At 32.1% G+C, this 21,161-nt stretch overlaps 1 protein-coding gene across 4 annotated transcripts in view; it reads left to right on the top strand.

The window, feature by feature from the left end:
• Window positions 1–21,161, top strand: part of LOC139489543 (trafficking protein particle complex subunit 13-like) — an 84,933-nt gene that overhangs the window by 42,085 nt on the left and 21,687 nt on the right. For 2 of the 4 annotated variants that reach the window (XM_071276083.1, XM_071276074.1), the window contains exons 2-3: window positions 16,458–16,626; window positions 18,738–18,822. In XM_071276083.1, coding sequence (XP_071132184.1) covers window positions 16,458–16,626; window positions 18,738–18,822 — 254 coding nt within the window. Of the gene's footprint in view, window positions 1–8,349; window positions 8,540–16,457; window positions 16,627–18,737; window positions 18,823–21,161 lie in introns of those variants that run through there. The other 2 variants (XM_071276094.1, XM_071276065.1) reach the window with 2 other exon arrangements.

Below are 21,161 nucleotides of genomic sequence, written 5' to 3'. Positions count from 1 at the left end.
GTTTTTTATAGTGCGGTTTATTAAGCTTTCTTATACAGGGAAAAATACGATCAATTTGTTAAACAGGGTTGATATATGTTAAATCTATATCAAGATTTTCTTGTTGTATTCAGTCAGTGTGATATTGAAATGAAGTTGTTTTATTAGCCTGGTTTTGTGATAGGAACAATAGAAATTCTCACATAGATTCAATATATTTTTTCTTCACAACAATGAAGTCATGCACAATAAGATCTATAATAGCCTTAAATAATCTAGCAAACAATTTTGATATTTTTTATGCATAGAATATTGCATTTGTTACTTATTTAGTAGCTGTCAACTGAGATATGAAACAAATCAAAACAGCTGAGTCAGCAATAATATCAGGAGTTTTATAGTGTATTTTTTTCGTCAGGTTGCTGTCTTTTTGATATACAATTAATTTTTATAACCTGTCAAATATATGTGAAACAGTATTGCACAGATCTTGCATATATATGAAACATCTTGATAACTATTTTACACTTGTAGGATCCAAAACGAACTCACTGGTTCATCTAAGTCCAGGTTTTGTCTTTTGAAAATTGTCTAATATATTTCAGGTTATCTAGCTGTATCCAAGACATACCATTGTCATATGTCTGATATATATTTGTTTGGGGTTTGGTTTGTGGTTTTTGCCTTAGATTCAGATTTGGCAGTTAAAAATATTTGCTGTATTGGCCTTGTACAAAAAAAATACCCAAATTTGTCCGAAAAATGTATTCTCTAAAAGAAAGAACAAATTTTCTAATGTACATTATTTCTTTTTTGACTATTTTCATTATACATTTTTGAAATTGATTTTGAAGAGCTTTTATGGAGGGATAGTTTGGGTTGATAAGGAAACTCTTTATTTATAATGACTAACTGATCGATGACACTTTCATACTTTTTGTACAAACCAAAATGTTATAACCATTGTCGTATGTTGCTGTGTTATATATTTGTTTTGGTTAATTTTTTGGGTAAATTAATTAGGCCATTAGTTTTCTCTTTAGAATTGTTTTACATTTGTCATCTCGGGGCCTTTTATATCTGACTATGCGGTATGTGCTTTGCTCATTGTTGAGGCTTGACAGTGACCTATAGTGGTTTATTTTTGTGTCATTTGGTTTCTTGTGAAGAGTTGTCTCATTGGCAATCATACCACATCTTCTTTTTTATATAATTAAGATATTATTATGATTATCATCATGTTTGAGCAGTTCAGATTCAAATGTTCTGTTTTTATTGTCCAACACTTGTTTGTTTCCAGTCATGAATGTCCTTATTTTTAATTGGATCATTTGTATGCATGTAAAGTGTCTTTTCGAATGTTAATCTAGTTGTAAAAAAAACTTCATTGACTAATGTGCTCATAAATGAAAATCCTGATTTTAGAGTTTTATGAAGCACAGATTTTAATTACATATTTACATAGTTTTTTTTCTAAGGAAAATTATATGGATTTTTTTATTACAAATTACCTCATTGACTTGAAATAGGTTAAGTACTATAGGAAAACAGATATATACAGAATTGGCATGTAAATAACACTATTAAAGTTGTTAATGGTTAAGTTCTTTGATAGTTTCTGTTTGAATTCATTCACATCTCTTTTCAGCCACAGGAAATGTTAGAGCTTGACATGTGGTATTTAGACACACCAATTGACATTTAAAATTTATGAAATTAAAGTTGCAGTCATGTTATTTTACCATATTTATTGATATAGTTTCATTTTATCATTGATTTTGAAAAAGTTGATCACATTGTTAGAAAAAAATGTGTTTTTTTTCTAGCCACCAGCACCATGATTTAGAGCTTTAAACATGTATAAGCACTTAGCCTATTGTTCAAAACTGTATGCTAACCTTTTGGTTTTTGAGCTGTCATTTTGATTGTTGTCTCATTTACATATATATACAATATCTCCTTTTCCTCACCTGGAAGGTTTATGATAAAAATTACCATTTTAATTATTCCAATAAGAAAAAAGCATATATATACCTTATGATTTGAAAGGTCAGTGGTTTATTTTCTGTTTGAAGCTTTTGTTTCTGTGTGTAGTGTACATGATTGGTCAAAATCTACTTGTACAGTTCACGTTAGCCCTTACTATGGAAAATTGCAAGGTGGAATAGATATAGCAATATATGAGCTTGTTAGATACTTGCTGAAAAACAGTCATCACAGATAGTTTTCCTATTTTTGTAACAAATAAGACTATGATGACTACTTGGAAACAATTTTTTTTACAATTTCATTAACTTTTGTTATTGTCAAATGAAATTGATCATCTTTATGTTTGTTTCATTATAAGTTTCTTTTTTTTTTGGTCATAAGTATCATGAATGATATATTCTCATGTTGAAACAGCTTATGAGGTAGCTTTTGATCAGGTGCTAGGAAATAAGATTTTATTAAATTTAGTAGCTTTATTGTCAATTGAAAGCCTTGACTGAAGCTTATTTTACAGATTAAATGCACAAGCACTTCACAGTAAAAAAGTGTATGCAAGGTTTACACATGCCAATAAAACTGCAAAAGATACAAATTAGAATTTTATCATGAAAGAACAAATTGATAAGCGATAAAATTAAACACAATACAGTAAAACAAACATGTTTTGGTGAATACAAAAGTAAAAACTGACTAAAAAGTAATGCCAGTAAATGTATGTATGTGTGTCGAATAATTGTGAGTTTTATTTGGGCATAAAACTTAAATTCATAAGGCTCTCAACTAATAAGAATGTCAGAATCATATGAAATTTGTATCTATCTTAGTTAAATTAGGTAGTGAAGTTTCCACAAAATAAAGGATAAACATTCATACAGATATCATTAACCACGCCACCATTTTTGCGTCTGTCCCAAGTCAGAAGCCTCTGGCCTTTTTAGTCTTGTATAATTTTTAATTTTTGTTGATTTACATATTTCGGAGTTCAGTTTGACATTCATTATCACTGACCTGGTACACATTTTTGTTTAGGGGCCAGCTAAAGCATACCTCTAGATGCGGTGTTTTGAAGACCCATTAGTGAACTTCGGCTGTTTTCTGCTCTTTGGTCTAGTTGTTGTCTCTTTGACACATTCTCCATTTCCTTTCTCAATTTTAGATGAATTAATCACATTTCAGTCGGGTAAAATATTTTGCACAGACTTGGAGGACATTCATAACTTTATGCAACCTAGATTAAAGAAAACATTGGCACAGAATGAGGATATTGAGGTAATTCTATTAACTGTTGTGTCTTTTCTTCATAATTGTCATCATGGTTTTCATTATGATCCATTTTGTAATATTAGTTAGTACATTAGTGCCTTACTGCTACCACATAACAACTGTTATACATTAATTGTATAAGTACCTTCATATACAACCATGAAAATATTGGCCATTGTATTAATGATATATAGATTGAGATACAGGCTTGTGGTCTGTTTTCATATTTATCCATTTGTGTCCATTTCTTCAATTCACATTCATTCCAAATCATTGAAATGGGAAATGGGTCTTCTTGATATTTGAACACATTAGCATTTGTACTTCAAAACTAATGTCCACTTTGCTGACTTGGGATTTATGAAATATTCTAAGAGTTTCACAGCTACAAAACTTGTTCTGAAATGTCCTACTTCAGGACTTAAGTGGGTGTCTCTCAAGGGAAAATGGTCTTTACCATGATACAAATAAAGTCATCAAATCAACTTGACTTTTGACATACTTAAAAAACAGGTACAATATCTTTAGCCAAAAGAGGGGGTCCTACCTCCAACTTTTATAAGCCAAAAATTTCCATATGCATTTTTAGCTCACCTGGCCCAAAGGGCCAAGTGAGCTTTTCTCATCACTTGGCGTCCGGCGTTGTCCGTCGTCGTCCTGTGTTCGGCGTTAACTTTTACAAAAATCTTCTCCTCTGAAACTACTGGGCCAAATTTAACCAAACTTGGCTACAATCATCATTGGGGTATCTAGTTTAGAAAATGTGTCCAGTTCCCGGCCAACCAACCAAGATGGCCGCCATGGCTAAAAATAGAACATAGGGGTAAAATGCAGTTTTTGGCTTATAACTCAAAAACCAAACCATTTAGAGAAAATCTGACATGGGGTTAAGTTGTTCATCAGGTCAAGATCTATCTTCCCTTTAAATTTTCAGATGAATCGGACATTCCGTGTTAGGTTGCTGCCCCTGAATTGGTAATTTTAAGGAAATTTTGCTGTTTTTGGTTATTATCTTGAATATTATTATAGCTAGAGATAAACTGTAAACAGCAATAATGTTCAGCAAAGTAAGATCTACAAATAAATCAACATGACCAAAATGGTCAGATGACCACTTTAGGAGTTATTGCCCTTTATAGTCAATTTTTAACCATTTTTCGTAAATCTTAGTAATCTTTTAGAAAAATCTCCTCTGAAACTACTGGGCCAAATTAAACCAAACTTGGTAATAATCATCATTGGGGTATTTAGTTTTAAAAATTGTGTCCGATAACTCGGCCAACAAACCAAGATGGCCGCCACGGCTAAAAATAGAACATGGGAGTAAAATGCAGTTTTTGGCTTATAACTCAAAAACCAAAGCATAAGAGCAAATCTGACAGGAAGTAAAGTTGTTGATCAGGTCAGGATCTATCTGCCCTGGAATTTTCAGATGAATCGGATAATCGGTTGTTAGGTTGCTGCCCCTGAATTGGTAATTTTGAGGAAATTTTGCTGTTTTTTTGTTATTATCTTGAATATTATTATAGATAGAGATAAACTGTAAACAGCAATAATGTACAGCAAAGTAAGAACTAAAAATAAGTCAACATGACCAAAATAGTCAATTGACCCCCTAAGGAGTTATTGCCCTTCATAGTCAATTTTTAACAATTTTCATAAAATTTGTAGATTTTCAATAACATTTTCCACAGAAACTACTGTTATAGATAGAGATAATTGTAAGCAGAAAGTATGTTTAGTAAAGTAAGATCTACAAACACATCACCATCACCATAACACAATTTTGTCATGAATCCATCTGTGTCCATTGTTTAATATTCAAATAGACCAAGGTGAGCAACACAGGCTCTTTAGAGCCTCTAGTTTTAACATGTTTAAGGTTATTAAAGTCCAGATTCAGATTAAGGTTTGACACTGAAAGTCATAGCCTCATGACGCCAACTAACCTCTCCTAAGAGACATAAAAATCCTGGCAACTGATGCCTTGTTACACTACAGATACCCATAAAAAAGGAAAGGGTATGTTCAGGTAGACAAAATATTGAATAATTGTAGGCACAAAATGCCTTTTTTTTAAAATTGCATAATTGCCTGACTTAACTTGCAGATCCTTGCATACAATCTATACCTTTTAATGCTAGCAGAAATCAAAGTCTGATTTTTATAAACTGATGAGCTTGACTTTCGTGGGAGTTCACTGTGTTTCTTAAAGTCACTATTGAGAAGATTTTTCATAACTGGCATTGTTCCATTGTATGCTTCAAAAGATCTATCATCAATGTAACAAATGTTCAACAGTTTGTTGACTTTTACTGTAAACAAATATTGGTTTTTGAATATGACTTTCAGGCTTGATGGAGGTAACATACAAACAAATCAATCTGTCATGTTATTTCTTTTGAGATGTTAACCTAGCATAAAAGAGAAAAAAATAAAGATTTTTTTTTGGTGAAAGAATATTTAAGAATTTTAACTGATTGGTTTGTAAGATACTGTAGTATGGAATTATTCTATAAAATTGAAAAAAAGGAAACAAAAAATAACTACTATTTTTTAATTTATTGAAATATTAATTTTTGAAATGAGTTTCCTTGATTATAAATGCTGCTAAAAATACAGTTTGATTAAATTGATACATGTTTTTTCCCCAAGATATTTATGAAATTTTGTATGTATGTAGAGCTTAAACTACCTTTGATTATAAAAAAAATATATATATGTATAATTTAATATGTGACAGTTATACTTCAATTAAAAACTTTATGACATCTATAAATGTATCAAATCCATAGAAAATGCATTTTTTCAATTTATATTTATATTTCTTTAAAATTCCTTCCAAAAAATTTTGTTTTAAATAACTTGTAACATGTTGTTGCAGGTCATATTTCTGTATTATTGATGTGTTGTGATAGAATATTATATAACAGTGTTCAGTAGATAAAAGTCATGTGCAACCTGTTGTACTGTGTTGATTTTCTTATTGTGTAATTTCTGATTGTCGCAACCTTTGCTCTTCACAGAAAATGAGGTTTAAGGGTGGTAGAATTAGTGTTTCCCTCCCCTCCTCAGAGGCATTTTTCAGGGGGTCAGACCCCTCTTTTCTTGACTGGAGCGGCCGACTTCTAAGACAGTCAGTTGACCCCCACTTATGAAAATGACTGGATCATCCACTGCTCCTTACACACAAACACACACACATTCTACATAAATTATGTCTATAACACACATGTTTTTCAGTTGCAGTTGGCTTTACTTTTTTTTTTAAATCATATATTATATAAAAATTAAATTTTTGTAAAATTCAATAAATGACAAACCTATTTTATATATATTTTATAAGTACCATAAATAAAAACTCAGTATTTACTTCCAAAAATCAATTAAATGGTAGTTCATGTAATTTAATTTACTATGTATTGAATTTATTCTACAAATTATTTATACATGGTCTGTTGTTTGATGTGCACTTAAATTTGGATTTTACAGATTATTGAGATTGAAAACATAATATCATTTATTTATAAATGTGAAATTGTTTGAAACTGCAACAATATTTCAGCAGATATTAGCGCTGTTAATGTAGATGTAACACATTCATAAACACAGTTGAACAAGATTATTTTAATAACATTTCAAATCGATATTTTTCCTCATTTTAGATATTAGAGACAATAATAAAATTCAGACAGCTATAAAAACTGATAGGATGACACATGGCTTATTCTAATGCATTTCAAATTATTTAATTTGAGAGCCTGAAAATGGATGAGATAACATTTCTTTAACTGAATAGATATAATTTGAATTCAGTTTGAGCATTTTGAACTGTCTAATGTTTAGCTGCTGAAATCAACTTTTCATAGAAATTTTTGCCTAAACTTTGGTTAAAATTTAGTAAATTTAAGTTTTGGCAAAACTGCTTTCAAATTTTGTGTAGCCTTTTTTTTTAAATTGATCTATGTCTGATCAGAAATGAGGAAAATTAAAAGTTTTAAGTACTTCTATACTTAAAGTGTTGTTTACAACACTAGAATGATATCCTGAATCAGTCTTCAAAATGAACTTTGAAATCTACAGGTCTAGAACTCAATCTTTTGGAAAATTTTAGTTAGACACTGTTGCCCTGTAGAGATGATATTTTCAGGCCTGAACGCAATTTTACAAGCCTGGGCTGCCACAGGGCCAGTGGTTCAGTGTGAAGACAGCTGAACTTAAGGATAGTTCTGTATAATTTACGAGTCCTTTGCTAGTGAATGAATGTGAATTAAAGGTCAAAAAGAGGCAATTACACTTTTATCAAATTAAAAGGATTGACAATACCCTGAATAAAAAGTAAAACCAAACAACCAAAAGACAAACAATAGAATACAAAACACAACCTAGAAAACTAAAAATCTGTGTTACATTAACCCCCCGACGAAAATGGTGGTGATCTCATGTGCTACTGAATAGGCAGATCCTGCTCCATATGTGGACTGTCATGTTGCTCATGGTAGTACAAACCTGGTAATAAGTCTAAGTCAAATTTGAGGAAAGTCTGGCAGTTGTGGCAGTCAGCAGTGCTTGGTTATAATTTCTGTAATCCTGATATGAAGATGCATGACTATCGGTAGTAAGAAGGTTGTTTCAGTGATGAACCTTAGTGTTTCATAATTCATTATCAATCTAAAATTAATATCAGTAATTTACTAAAAGCTAAATTTTTTAAATACATTTATGCATAGATTAATTTCCTAAATGTACTGTTTTATTAAAGTACTATCCAACAATCTCTATAAAATTTCTGTACAGTTATTAATATTAATAGTTAATCTGGATAGTTCATGCCGTGGCCTTGTTTTTGTCTAAAATCATTATATATCCAATGTGATACTAAAATCATTCAACATGGTTTTTCACCCCAAAAAGGTTTATTTCATTTATTTTGCTGATACAATTGATGACAAAATCATCACACATGCAAACACTTAAAAAGTTTTTTGCTTATTGAAATCAAATCCACAAAATGTCTAAAATAAATTATAGCTTCATAATAAACATTAACTTTTTTATAACATTTTAACATCAAATCACTTTTATTGTAACAAGTGGAATACACAGAAAGGATAAAGTAAATACAACATGTACTTATGTCTGGTGAAGATTAGGGTAAATGTGGTAATTATGATTCAGGAAATTATATACAATAAATACATGTATATTGTATGATTTCCCTTGTGTCACAGATGTGACATGCTTTTTAATGCTAATGAATGTATAGATGGTTTTAAAATGTCTGGTGGAAAACAGCTCAAATTGAAAGGTAAAACGTTAATTTTATTGTTAATCAGTGTATTGCGTTACAATTACTGATTACAGTGTGTGTAACCACACTTGTAGACAAACATATTGTATACATTTGTGTGTTGCTAAATTGTCAAGTGAGATGAGAAAGTAATACTACTAAATGTTAATAAACTAGTTCTGTAAAGATTTTGTAGAAATGGTTCGTTCCTTTTCTGTGCTTAGCATATTTGACCCCCCCTTTTTTCATGAAGAGATAAGGTCTTCTAAAAAATATCAATTTTGTGGTTTCCTTTATCATATTGATATTAAAACACTATATACCGGGTAGAAAAGTTTCATGTCATTTGAATGACACTCTCTATAAATTGAATTTGGAAGGAAAGTATACTTAATGAGAAATTTGTTCACATAGATAATCTTCATGGTCTAACTGGAATACATGATTTGCTGTCTGTCACTTTACTTGAAACAGAAAATACCTGCTAAAAGTTGTAGAAAGTTTCTTACTCAGTGTCCAGATCCTAATAGGGATAATAAAATTCTCTGATCAAGAATCTTATAAAGGACAATTATTTCTATACTTTATCAATTTTACAAATATCAGAACACCATTAGTATATAATATACCACACAGTATAATTCATTTTCCGATTATTTTTAGCTCACCTGGCCCGAAGGGCCAAGTGAGCTATTCCCATCACTTTGCGTCCGGCGTCCGTCGTCGTCCGTCGTCGTCCGTCGTCCGTCGTCCGTCGTCGTTAACTTTTACAAAAATCTTCTCCTCTGAAACTACTGGGCCAAATTGAACCAAACTTGGCCACAATCATCATTGGGGTATCTAGTTTAAAAAATGTGTGGCGTGACCCGGTCAACCAACCAAGATGGCCGCCACGGCTAAAAATAGAACATAGGGGTAAAATGCAGTTTTTGGCTTATAACTCAAAAACCAAAGCATTTAGAGGAAATCTGACATGGGGTAAATATGTTTATCAGGTCAAGATCTATCTGCCCTGAAATTTTCAGATGAATCGGTCAACCCGTTGTTGGGTTGCTGCCCCTGAATTGGTCATTTTGAGGAAATTTTACTGTTTTTGGTTATTATCTTGAATATTATTATAGATAGAGATAAACTGTAAACAGCAATAATGTTTAGCAAAGTTAGATTTACAAATAAGTCAACATGACCGAAATGGTCAGTTGACCCCTTTAGGAGTTATTGCCCTTTATAGTCAATTTTTAACCATTTTTCATAAATATAAGTAATCTTTTACAAAAATCTTCTCCTCTGAAACTACTGGGCCAAATTAATCCAAACTTTGCCACAATCATCTTTGGGGTATCTAGTTTAAAAAATGTGTGGCGTGACCCGGTCAACCAACCAAGATGGCCGCCACGGCTAAAAATAGAACATAGGGGTAAAATGCAGTTTTTGGCTTATTACTCAAAAACCAAAGCATTTAGAGGAAATCTGATGTGGGTAAAAATGTTTATCAGGTCAAGATCTATCTGCCCTGAAATTTTCAGATGAATCGGTCAACCTGTTGTTGGGTTGCTGCCCCTGAATTGGTAATTTTGAGGAAATTTTTGCCGTTTTTGGTTATTATCTTGAATATTATTATAGATAGAGATAAAGTGTAGACAGCAATAATGTTCAGCAAAGTTAGATTTACAAATAAGTCAACATGACCGAAATGGTCAGTTGACCCCTTAAGGAGTTATTGCCCTTTATAGTCAATTTTTAACCATTTTTCATAAATCTAAGTAATCTTTTACAAAAATCTTCTCCTCTGAAACTAATGGGCCAAATTAATCCAAAGTTGGCCACAATCATCTTTGGGGTATCTAGTTTAAAAAATGTGTGGCGTGACCCGGTCAACCAACCAAGATGGCCGCCACGGCTAAAAATAGAACATAGGGGTAAAATGCAGTTTTTGGCTTATAACTCAAAAAACAAAACTTTTAGAGGAAATCTGACATGGAGTAAAAATGTTTATCAGGTCAAGATCTATCTGCCCTGAAATTTTCAGATGAATCGGTCAACCTGTTGTTGGGTTGCTGCCCCTGAATTGGTCATTTTGATGAAATTTTTGCCGTTTTTGGTTATTATCTTGAATATTTTTATAGATAGAGATAAAATGTAAACAGCAATAATGTTCATCAAAGTAAGATTTACAAATAAGTCAACATGACCGAAATGGTCAGTTGACCCCTTAAGGAGTTATTGCCCTTTATAGTCAATTTTTAACCATTTTTCGTAAATCTTAGTTATCTTTTACAAAAATCTTCTCCTCTGAAACTACTGGGCCAAATTAATTCAAACTTGGCCACAATCATCTTTGAGGTACCTTGTTTGAAAAATGTGTCCGATGACCTGGCCATCCAACCAAGATGGCCACCACGGCTAAAAATAGAACAGGGGTAAAATGTAGTTTTTTGCTTATAACTCTGAAACCCAAATCATTTAGAGGAAATCTGACAAGGAGTTAAATTGTTAATCAAGTCAATATATATCTGCCCTGAAATATTCAAATGAATTGGACAGCCGGTTGTTGGGTTGCTGCCCTCCAATTGGTAATTTTTAAAGAAATTTTGCTGTTTTTTGGTTATTATCTTGAATACTATTATAGATAGCGATAAACTGTAAACAGCGATAATGTTCATCAAAGTAAGATCTACAAATAAGTCCACATCACCTAAATGGTCAATTGACCCCTTAAGGAGTTATTGCCCTTTATAGTCAATTTTTAACAATTTTCATTAATTTGGTAAATTTATGTAAATTTTTACCAAATATTTTTCTCTGTTACTAATGGGCAAAGTTCATTATAGATATAATTGTAAGAAGCAAGAATGTTCAGTAAAGTAAGAACTTCAAACACATCACCATCACCAAAATACAATTTTGTCATGAATCCATTTGTGTACTTTGTTTAATATGCACATAGACCAAGGTGAGCGACACAGGCTCTTTAGAGCCTCTAGTTAAAAGTAACACCCCTTTGAAATACGGATTTTATATAAATTACTGTGTAAGCACGTGCACTGATGTGTGCAATTCTTATAATTTATTTATGAAATTCCTTTATAATTATCAACAATGAATCGAAAAAGATTCGAAATCAGTTCCTATCATTAGGGGGATGAACGTTTACCCTTATTATCTACATGTGTCCCTATACCCCGAAATTCTTGTGTTTTCTAAAATAAAATGGTCCTGGAAAAAATAATAAGAACTTTTTACACAATATTTGTTACCAAAAAACACAGACCAAATACCAATTTTGGATCACCGTTTTCGATATCTTTTTAGAAATTGAAAATTTGCTGAATCTGAATTTATGTCTCAAGGTAGAATTGTTGCAGTTGTTATACGCCGGTCTAAGACAGGGACGTATTATGGTATACTGTTGTCCGTCCGTTGTCCACACTTCAGATAATTACTAAAAAACGCTTCCATCAGATTTTATGAAACTTTGTTGAATTGTTTATATCTATTGACGTCAACTCCCTTTCGATTTTTGTAAATTTTCAGATTTTTGTTTCTATGTTATAAAGTTTTATCCTTGAAAAAGGGGGATTTTCCTTTTTTCGGACAATAACTCAACAACTCTTCCATCAACTTTAATGAACTTTTGGTAAATTTTTCTATACTATTGACATATGCTCCCTTTCCATTTTTAAAAATTTTAGATTTTACGTTTCCGTGTTATGAATTTTCATGCTTAAAAAGGTTGATTTTCCAGTTTTCGGACAATCACTCATAAACACTTTCACAAAATTTTATGAATTTTGATGAATTGTTTATATCTATTGACTCAAACTACCTTTCAATTTATATAAATTATAGATTTTATGTTTTTCAGTTGAGAATTGTTATACTTAAAAAAGGGGGATTTTCCAATTTTTTGGACAATAACTCAAAAACACTTTCACCAACTGAAACTTTGGTGAATTGTTTACATCTATTGATGTAAGATCTCTTTCAATTTGTATAAGTTTCAGATTTTACATGATTAGTGTTATGCAGTCTTATTCTTAAAAAACGAAGCTGTTTTCCAGTTTTTCGGATAATAAAGCAAAAATGCTTTCGGCAGTTTATAATGAAACTATGGTGACTTGTTTATATTTATTGAACTTGTTGGTTTTTTTTAATTAACGGCCGGAAACGGCCATTAAGAAGCTTATTCGTTGAAAAAAATTAATCTAAAACATAAAGACAAGCTAAAGGGGCAATGGGCGTATCATGCACGTATAGCGTAGCTCTTGGTTGTCTTGTACAGATAAATATGTACAACACGGTGGATAAGAATTGTTGTTTTATATATCGGGTGTTAAGAGGTTTGACAACTTGTCGGAAATAACTGTGGTTTGCGTCAATCCTGCGAGACATAGCGATTCTACCTTCCTTCGTCGGCGACGGCAGCCTCCACACATATTCACTCTGTGATAAGAATTGTTGAAATGTAAATATTTGGACAAAAGTTTGTTTGTGATAATAAAAAAAATCTTGTTTATCCGTATTTTACTTATAAATACACTTTATTTTTGCTAGTTAACATTACTTTTACTCTGTGATTAAAGTTAAAAAAAACAATTTTTTGAATTTCTTAAACTATTCTGGATTTGTACTAAACGTGGACGAAATCTTGTTTATGATCAAAAGCTACTATCTAGTAGGACATTTATGATTTCTTTTTTCCCTGTATATTGCTTATAAATGGACTTTCAGTTATCATTACATACATCTGGTTATAATACAGTTAAAGTTTTTCAAAACATGTATTAGATTCCTAAACCATTCTGGATGCTTACCAAACGTGGACAAAGCTTCTTACAATTAAAATATAGGAAAGATTTTAATATGTTTCCCCATTTTTGCTGAGCCTGCGATTTTTGTTATATTTCATTAACTGTAAATTTAGTATGTGCATTCCCCTAACGCACTAGGAAAAAACATAGGCAACAACAAAAGTAGGCCTGACACCCGGTTCCGCGAAACCCTTACACATTTTTTTCATGAATGGTATTATACATGTTATATAACAGGTAAAACAAACATCTGGATATTAGTCAACAATCTGATTTGTTATTACCGGATTATATTTCAAGATAAACAAACATTCATGTTACATTGTGGACGTTAATGCTTCAAATAGTCCTCTAAAGACCTAAAACTAGAGCCTTTGTTTAGAGATTTGTAATTCAAGTAGATGTCAACTTTTTGAATTAAGAATGTTCGCTTGTCATGTTTTGGAATTATTGTCAGATTTTCGGAATCTTCTAGTATTATCCATTTGAATGAATTTGTTGTCCAATATTGAACCCCATTTTTCTTTCCATTTTTCTTTTACATGTATAATTATAAGCCATCTGTAAAACGTCTTATAAAATCTTTGTCATTTTTTAATAGTTTTTTAGTACTTAAACTTGTCAATGATAAAGCTATGACACATCAAGAGAGAACATTTTCTCTCCAAAATATCAATGGCTAATTATAATATCTCAAATACAAGCACATTGACCTAAATATTGTTTTTTGCTTTTTTTTAATTCATTTTCAATCCCCTATCAATATATACTAGTGTCATGAAAAGCTTATTATTTTGAAACTGAGTAGCAGACTTCCTTAAATATCATTTATAATGAAATGATTTAATGTTTGGTTGAACACAATCGATTGGCTGTATAACATTTATATTTATTACAATAAAATCTGCCAAAGAATAAAACATACTATATAAGATGGCCATGTGTTCGAATTGTATCTTATATTTTAAGAACATTCAAACCAGACATTTATTACCTTGACATTTGAATATTAGTAAAAGGGACAGTAAGGACTACATGAAAATGTCAACAAACATTGCAAGACGGTCTTAATTAATATCATATTTTGAATTTTAGCGAAGGGATTTTGAAATGATACTGCTAAAACAGTGATGGACTTTATATGAAAATGCGTTTCACGCAATTCTAGCATATTATATCTCCCATGGTAGGACACTTAAGTGGTATGACCCATAGTTATTGTTTAATGCATTTATGTATTCCCTTTTTAGCTCACCTGGCCTAAAAGGCCATGTGAGCTTTTCTCATCTCTTGGCGTCCGTCGTCGTCGTCGACATCGTCGTCGTCTGTCATCGTTAACAATTTTTCAAACATCTTCTCCTCTGAAACTACTGAATGCATTTGAATGAAACTTGAAATGATTGTTCCTTAGATTATCCTGCACAAAGTGTGTGCTTCGATTTTTGATCCGTCAAAAAACATGGCCGCCGTTACTTAAAATAGAACATAGGGGTCAAATGCAGTTTTTGGCTTATATCTCAAAAACGGAAGCATTTAGAGCAAATCTGACGGGGTAAAATGTTCATTAGGTCAAGATCTATCAGCCCAGAAATTTTCATATGAATCAAACAAACCATTGTTGGGTTGCTGCCACTTAATTGGATTTTGCAGTTTTTGGTCATTATCTTGAATATCATTATAGATAAAGATAAACTGTAAACAGCAAAAATGATCAGCAAAGTAAGATCTACAAATAGGTTAATATGACCAAAATTGTCAATTGACCCCTTAAGGGGTAAATGTCCTTTAATGACAATTTTTCACAATTTGTTCATCATATTTGCTAACTTTAAAAAATCTTCTCCTCTGAAACTACTGAATGGATTTGGATGAAACTTAGCATGATAGTTCCTTAGATTATCCTGCACAAAGTGTGTGCTTCTATTTTTGATCCGTCAAAAAACATGGCCGCCCTTACTTTAAATAGAACATAGGGGTCAAATGCAGTTTTTGGCTTATATCTCAAAAACGAAAGCATTTAGAGCAAATCTGACATGGGGTAAAATGTTCATTAGGTCAAGATCTATCAGCCCTGAAATTTTCAGACGAATCAAAGAAACCATTGTTGGGTTGCTGCCACTTAATTGGTAATTTTAAGGAAATTTTGCAGTTTTTGGTCATTATCTTGAATATCATTATAGATAACGATAAACTGTAAACAGCAAAAATGATCAGCAAAGTAAGATCTACAAATAAGTTAAATATGACCAAAATTGTCAATTGACCCCTTAAGGGGTTATTGTCCTTTAATGACAATTTTTTCACAATTTGTTCATCATATTTGCTAACTTTAAAAAATCTTCTCCTCTAAAACTACTCAACCAAATTCAACCAAACTTCAACTGAATGTTCAGTAGGGTGTATAAAATAAAGTTTGTGTTTTATTTTCTATCTTGTCTAAAAACATGGCATTGTTTACCAGGTGAGCGATTCAGGCTCTTGAGAGCCTCTTGTTTATGTTTCATGACACATTGTTGGCCTCTTAGGCAGCATTAATTATGAGACTACATATTTGATTTCTTTGTCAGATTTCTTTTATTTATATTGCTCCATTGCTTTGTTCTCCAATTCACAGTTGTAGCATGATTGTCAGTTTGCAAAGACTAGTGATTCACCTCAAATTGTAGCTAGGGACCGTCTTAAACTTGCAGTGAGGTGAGAGTTTTTTGCTCCTGGTGACTTTGAGATGAAGAATATCAATAAAAGCACTTATGTTCCTTTGCTTTTTGTGTTTATTTGCTGTCCATGTGCTGATTTTGTGCCATGGATAGATAGATACCTCATATCCTTTGTTTTCAATTGCAGTATCCAGCATATGTTTTCAATTGCAGTATCCAGCATATGTTTTCATTTGCAGTATCCAGCATATGTTTTCATTTGCAGTATCCAGCATATGTTTTCAATTGCAGTATCCAGCATATGTTTTCAATTGCAGTATCCAGCATATGTTTTCATTTGCAGTATCCAGCATATGTTTTCATTTGCAGTATCCAGCATATGTATTCAAGTATGACATAACCAACCCAAGCTTTATTATTTTACCATTGAATGACATGAAATGATAGAAACTTTTTTTATCTTTTCAGTCATGAGGCTGACTAAGCCTGGCCTGATGGCCTTCCATCCTTTGATCAGTGACAACAGGGACCTGCCTGGTCAGTTGTTCTCTAAACTGAATGATACAGATATAGCCAAACCTATTGGTCTTCCATACTTTGGTCTTGATGACCTTCTAACCTTGCCACAAAACTTTGGGTAAGTACTCTTAACTTGCTTTCATATGCATTTGCTCAATGTTGAAATATGTTTTTCCCTAAAACAGATAAAGGGGTATACAAATTTTTCCAACATTTTATGAAATCTTAAACTTCCTAGTGAAACCTGTCAAGTGTTGAAGGGATTACAATAAATATGCTGTAATCTGATTGTGTGGATTAAAATATGGATAAGTAAAAGAACTCCCTTAAAACCGTTTCCTCCATGGATTTTTTTTTTGGGGATACGATTGCTTTCAAGCAATCTGTAGACTTATACCAGTGGCTCAGGACAATTCCCCCACGTCAACAGTTTTATTATAAACATTAAGGACCATCTCAGATTCTTATGATTGTCTTGGTTTAAAAGGTAAAAACAAACATAGGGATTGAACTTAAACAACTTTCCTATAATGTTCTTTTCATAATCTTCATGTTTGATATTTCCCTTGACTTATATGCTTATTTTTAACAACACGGAAAATCAGAATCAAGCAGTATTTATATTTAGTGTTTTTATAAATTTAGAAACACGTCAGAGGGAATTCCCCAGTTGTGATAAAAATGCGAGAGTTCTCTGAATTCCGATAAATCTATTTCTGTCATATAAGAATTGAAGTGGAGTTTTACTTATCTGTCACCTTTATTAAACTGATATTTGATATTGTACTTCCATAAAAAAAATAGAGAACCATTTAGGTTTAATATACGTTCTTACTACAGGGTTTGTTTAGGTAATTATGTGCATGCGTATAGTTTTCTTGACTTCAAGGGGTACTAGGTTAAATGGTTGCTCTGGATTCCCCACTCAATTGATTAATTTATAACTCATGGGATCCTTTCTATGTATGTCTGCTATTGAGGGTTATTGTTGTTGCATAATTTTAAATCATATGCACCATTTAAATTAAAAGATATGTAGTCCCTTACTTTCAACACCCTTTCAGGCGAAATGGAGTCTTCCATATTATCGTTTCAAGTTGTCTCCCTTCCGGAAGTCACTTCCGTGAATTCTGAATCAAAACAACACGTTGAGAAAAATTAACTTGTTCTGTCGATAAACGTCGTATTATATTAAAAATGATCGCAATTTAAACTGAGTAATGTATACAGAAAGGAGTTATGATCACTGACCCAAAGGAAATTAAATATTTAAAGAGTTAGGAATGGGGTTCCTCCTAGAATTAACGTAAATTACATTTTACATCAGTTGAATTAGTTTTGAAAATAATATTATCCAGCTACATGTATACATGTGTCAATGTAAAATAATGGCAATCGTATCCCTCAGATCAATCTGCTCTTTGATTAACATACTTGATTCGCATAGGATTTTTTCAATAAAAAAAAATTCATCAGGTTTAAAGTATTAATGCATTGTGAAAACCAATATTTCATTAATTGAAGTTCAAGTCAGATATTCTCATGCATATCCTTTTCAGGGGGAAGGGGTCAGGGGGTTGAAACCCCCTTTTTTTGGACCATCAATGCATTTGAATGGAGACATGTAGTTGGACCCCCCCCCCTTTTGTCCTGGGTTAGGAACCCCCCCCCCCCTTTTGTCCTGGGTTAGGACCCCCCCCTTTTAAAATGGCTGGATCCGCCCCTGCTTTTCATATTGGATATGATTTTTTTTAAGTCTGATGCAGACATTTTGTAGTCAAAGTGTTTCAACTAAGGTACTACACAGGCGTCAAAAGGTGTCATTATGGACAAAAGGGGTGGCGTCAAAAGGCATCATTATGGAGGAAAGGGTTAAGTTAACTGGAACAGAAAAAGTGCATACTGGTTATAAGAATAGGGTGTTTAGTTAAATAAAGAATTTGAAGACTGTCAGCATAACTAAAAGAAAGAAGAAACTTAGGGTAGAACTTTCAAATGCTGGACAAGAACATATAAATCCTTCTAAAAATGTATTGGAAATCTAAAATAAGCTTAATTGTGTATCAGTACAAAGTTATTTGAACTTACTAGTCTAAGATCACTGTGAATCTATTGCTAGTTAAACAATGTCACAGCTTCCTATATTGTCTATTTAAATGGTATAAATTGATTTTTTATTACATATATTAATATTCAAGTGTATTTATTATTTTTTTTAATTTATTTTAGGAACATTTTTCTTGGAGAGACATTTTCTAGTTATATTAGTGTGCACAATGACAGTATGCATACATGTAAAGAAATAGTACTGAAAGTAAGTATACTTTACTGTATGACCATTTAATTTAAATGAAATAACCTTAATAAAGTCCCCTTTAAGCAGAAAGGCAGGGTAAAGAAATATTACATCTAACATAAAGACATTTAAAAGATATACAAGAATCTAACTAAACACCAAGAATCACTTTAGTTTCAGAATGAGAGGTCAAAGTGCACCTCTCCTGAAGGAATTTACTACTCTTCTTTTAAGGATGTACTTAGGTGAGGTTTTGGACGTGTCAAATGTTCCGACTCCTTGGTGTTTTCCATACAATATAAGGTAAAATATATTGCCTCATAACACCTATTTATCTTTCAACATAAGACTTAATGGCTCATAAAAGGTCATTTGACAAAATTTAAGCAGATTCTTGATTTTCTTTCTTTTGATTTGAGACCCAAATAATACCAACGCATAATATAAGGTAAAAGTCAGCCTTTTCCCGCCATATCTCATAAATCAAATATCTCGAAAAGGAGCTACATGACCTATCAATATTTTTGCTTAATTTGCTCCTTAACTAATACTCTTCTAGCTTAAAGTATCAATTATGAATTCTTGATTTATTTAATTTTACCTTAGATCACCTAAGTACATCCTTCAAAGATACTCTGTCTATGCATCAGTTTGACAAAGGAACATGGTATTATCTACCTCAAGATCAAGAAGTCAGATGCTTATAAGTTTATGTGCTATCATGATTCTAAAACCAGTGAAAGGCCTTGTTGGTCTAGAAGTCACAGAACATTTGCCTCGAGCTTTCAATCCTTTTAAGGATGTTCGCTTGTTATGTTTTGGGATTTTTGTCAGATTTTCGGAATCCTTTGGTTTTATCCATTTGAATGCCTTAAAAAATTTGACTATTTACCCCCATTTTTCTTTTTATAAATCTTTTATATGTATGATTATAAATCATCTGTAAAAGTCTTATAAAATCATTGTTATTTTTTAAGTTTTTGAGAGCTTTTAACTTGTCAATGATAAAGCAATGAAAAATCAAAAGAGATCATTTTCCCGCCAAATTTTCAAAGGCTTATATCTCGAAAACAAGCACATTGACCTATATTTATGTTTTGCTTTTTTTGGTTCCTTTATTAAACCCCTATCAATATATACTAGTGTTATGACAAGCTTGTTATTTTGAAACTGAGTAGCAAACTTCCTTTTAGATGTACTTTTATACTTTACTAGGAACCCAAAATCAGCTGAAAATTCCTCAACCCCTTTCATAATTTTTTTTTGATTTTGCATGGTTTTCTCGTAGACATCCATTTAAGTGTCAAACCTTAGACTTTAAAATTTGTAATTGCTGCTTCTCTGTTTATCATACAGGATTTCAGAGTCAGAGCAAAGACTTGACCACTTGAGTAGAAAACATTAAGGAAAAGGATTTATAAGAATTGAATTTTACCATCCTTCCTGGTTGAAAATGAAAATTACTGTTTATAAATTCTGCAGGGCTGTAGGGCTTTCTAGGTCTACCTTCATCAAGAATGCTCAAATCTAAATATTTGAAAGCCACAGATGTTTAAATATCAGAAAACTAAGGAACTATGACAAAAAAGGACCAAAAACGAAAAAACAAATCTTCCTAAAGTCAATAGCACTGACTACTGAGCTATTGATATCCTTGGAACTAGCAGTTCCCAGCAGTGACTACTGAGCTATTTATATCCTTGGAACTAGCAGTTCCCAGCAGTTGTATCAACCAACTGCTAGAAAATCAGAATAACACTGGGAAGAAACTATAATACATGAGATTTGGTGGGGCCTAGCGGCTTTAAATGTTATCCGTAAAAATTGTGCATGACTGCTAAATTGGTATCCAACATTGACCACCATCAACTGTATGTTGAATTGACTGAAGATACACATATTAAAAGTACCTTTCTGTCATAAGAACCAAATTGATAACCTCTGACATTATTTGTCTACGAACCCAATAATTACACGATAATAGCTAAGATATGTATTTGATGGTTTACATTATCAGGTGTACACAGTCGGAGTACAATTATTACACCATTTTTTTGTCATCAAGAGATAATGCACTGGGTTTTGCGCTGTTTTTTTGGTTCGCCTGCAAGGCATTTTTTTTTTAGCGATGGAATATGAATTCATCTGTCAGAATTGCAACCGTGGTGTTTAGATGATAAGAGAGATGCTTCCCCCATATTGTCTTTTCATTATCCTTGCATCAACTCCCACAACCTCAACATAATGTTATACGCTTGTAGTAATTACCCTACAAAACATCTACCATTGTTTTACTATCATTACTAGTGTAACTATTTCATAATCTATCCAGTAACCTAAAAACTTATATTTTAAGG

Source organism: Mytilus edulis, chromosome 1, assembly GCF_963676685.1.
Source record: "Mytilus edulis chromosome 1, xbMytEdul2.2, whole genome shotgun sequence".
NCBI lineage: Eukaryota > Metazoa > Mollusca > Bivalvia > Mytilida > Mytilidae > Mytilus > Mytilus edulis.
Note: the sequence above shows the minus strand (reverse complement) of the source record. Positions and strands in the feature narration are given on the sequence as shown.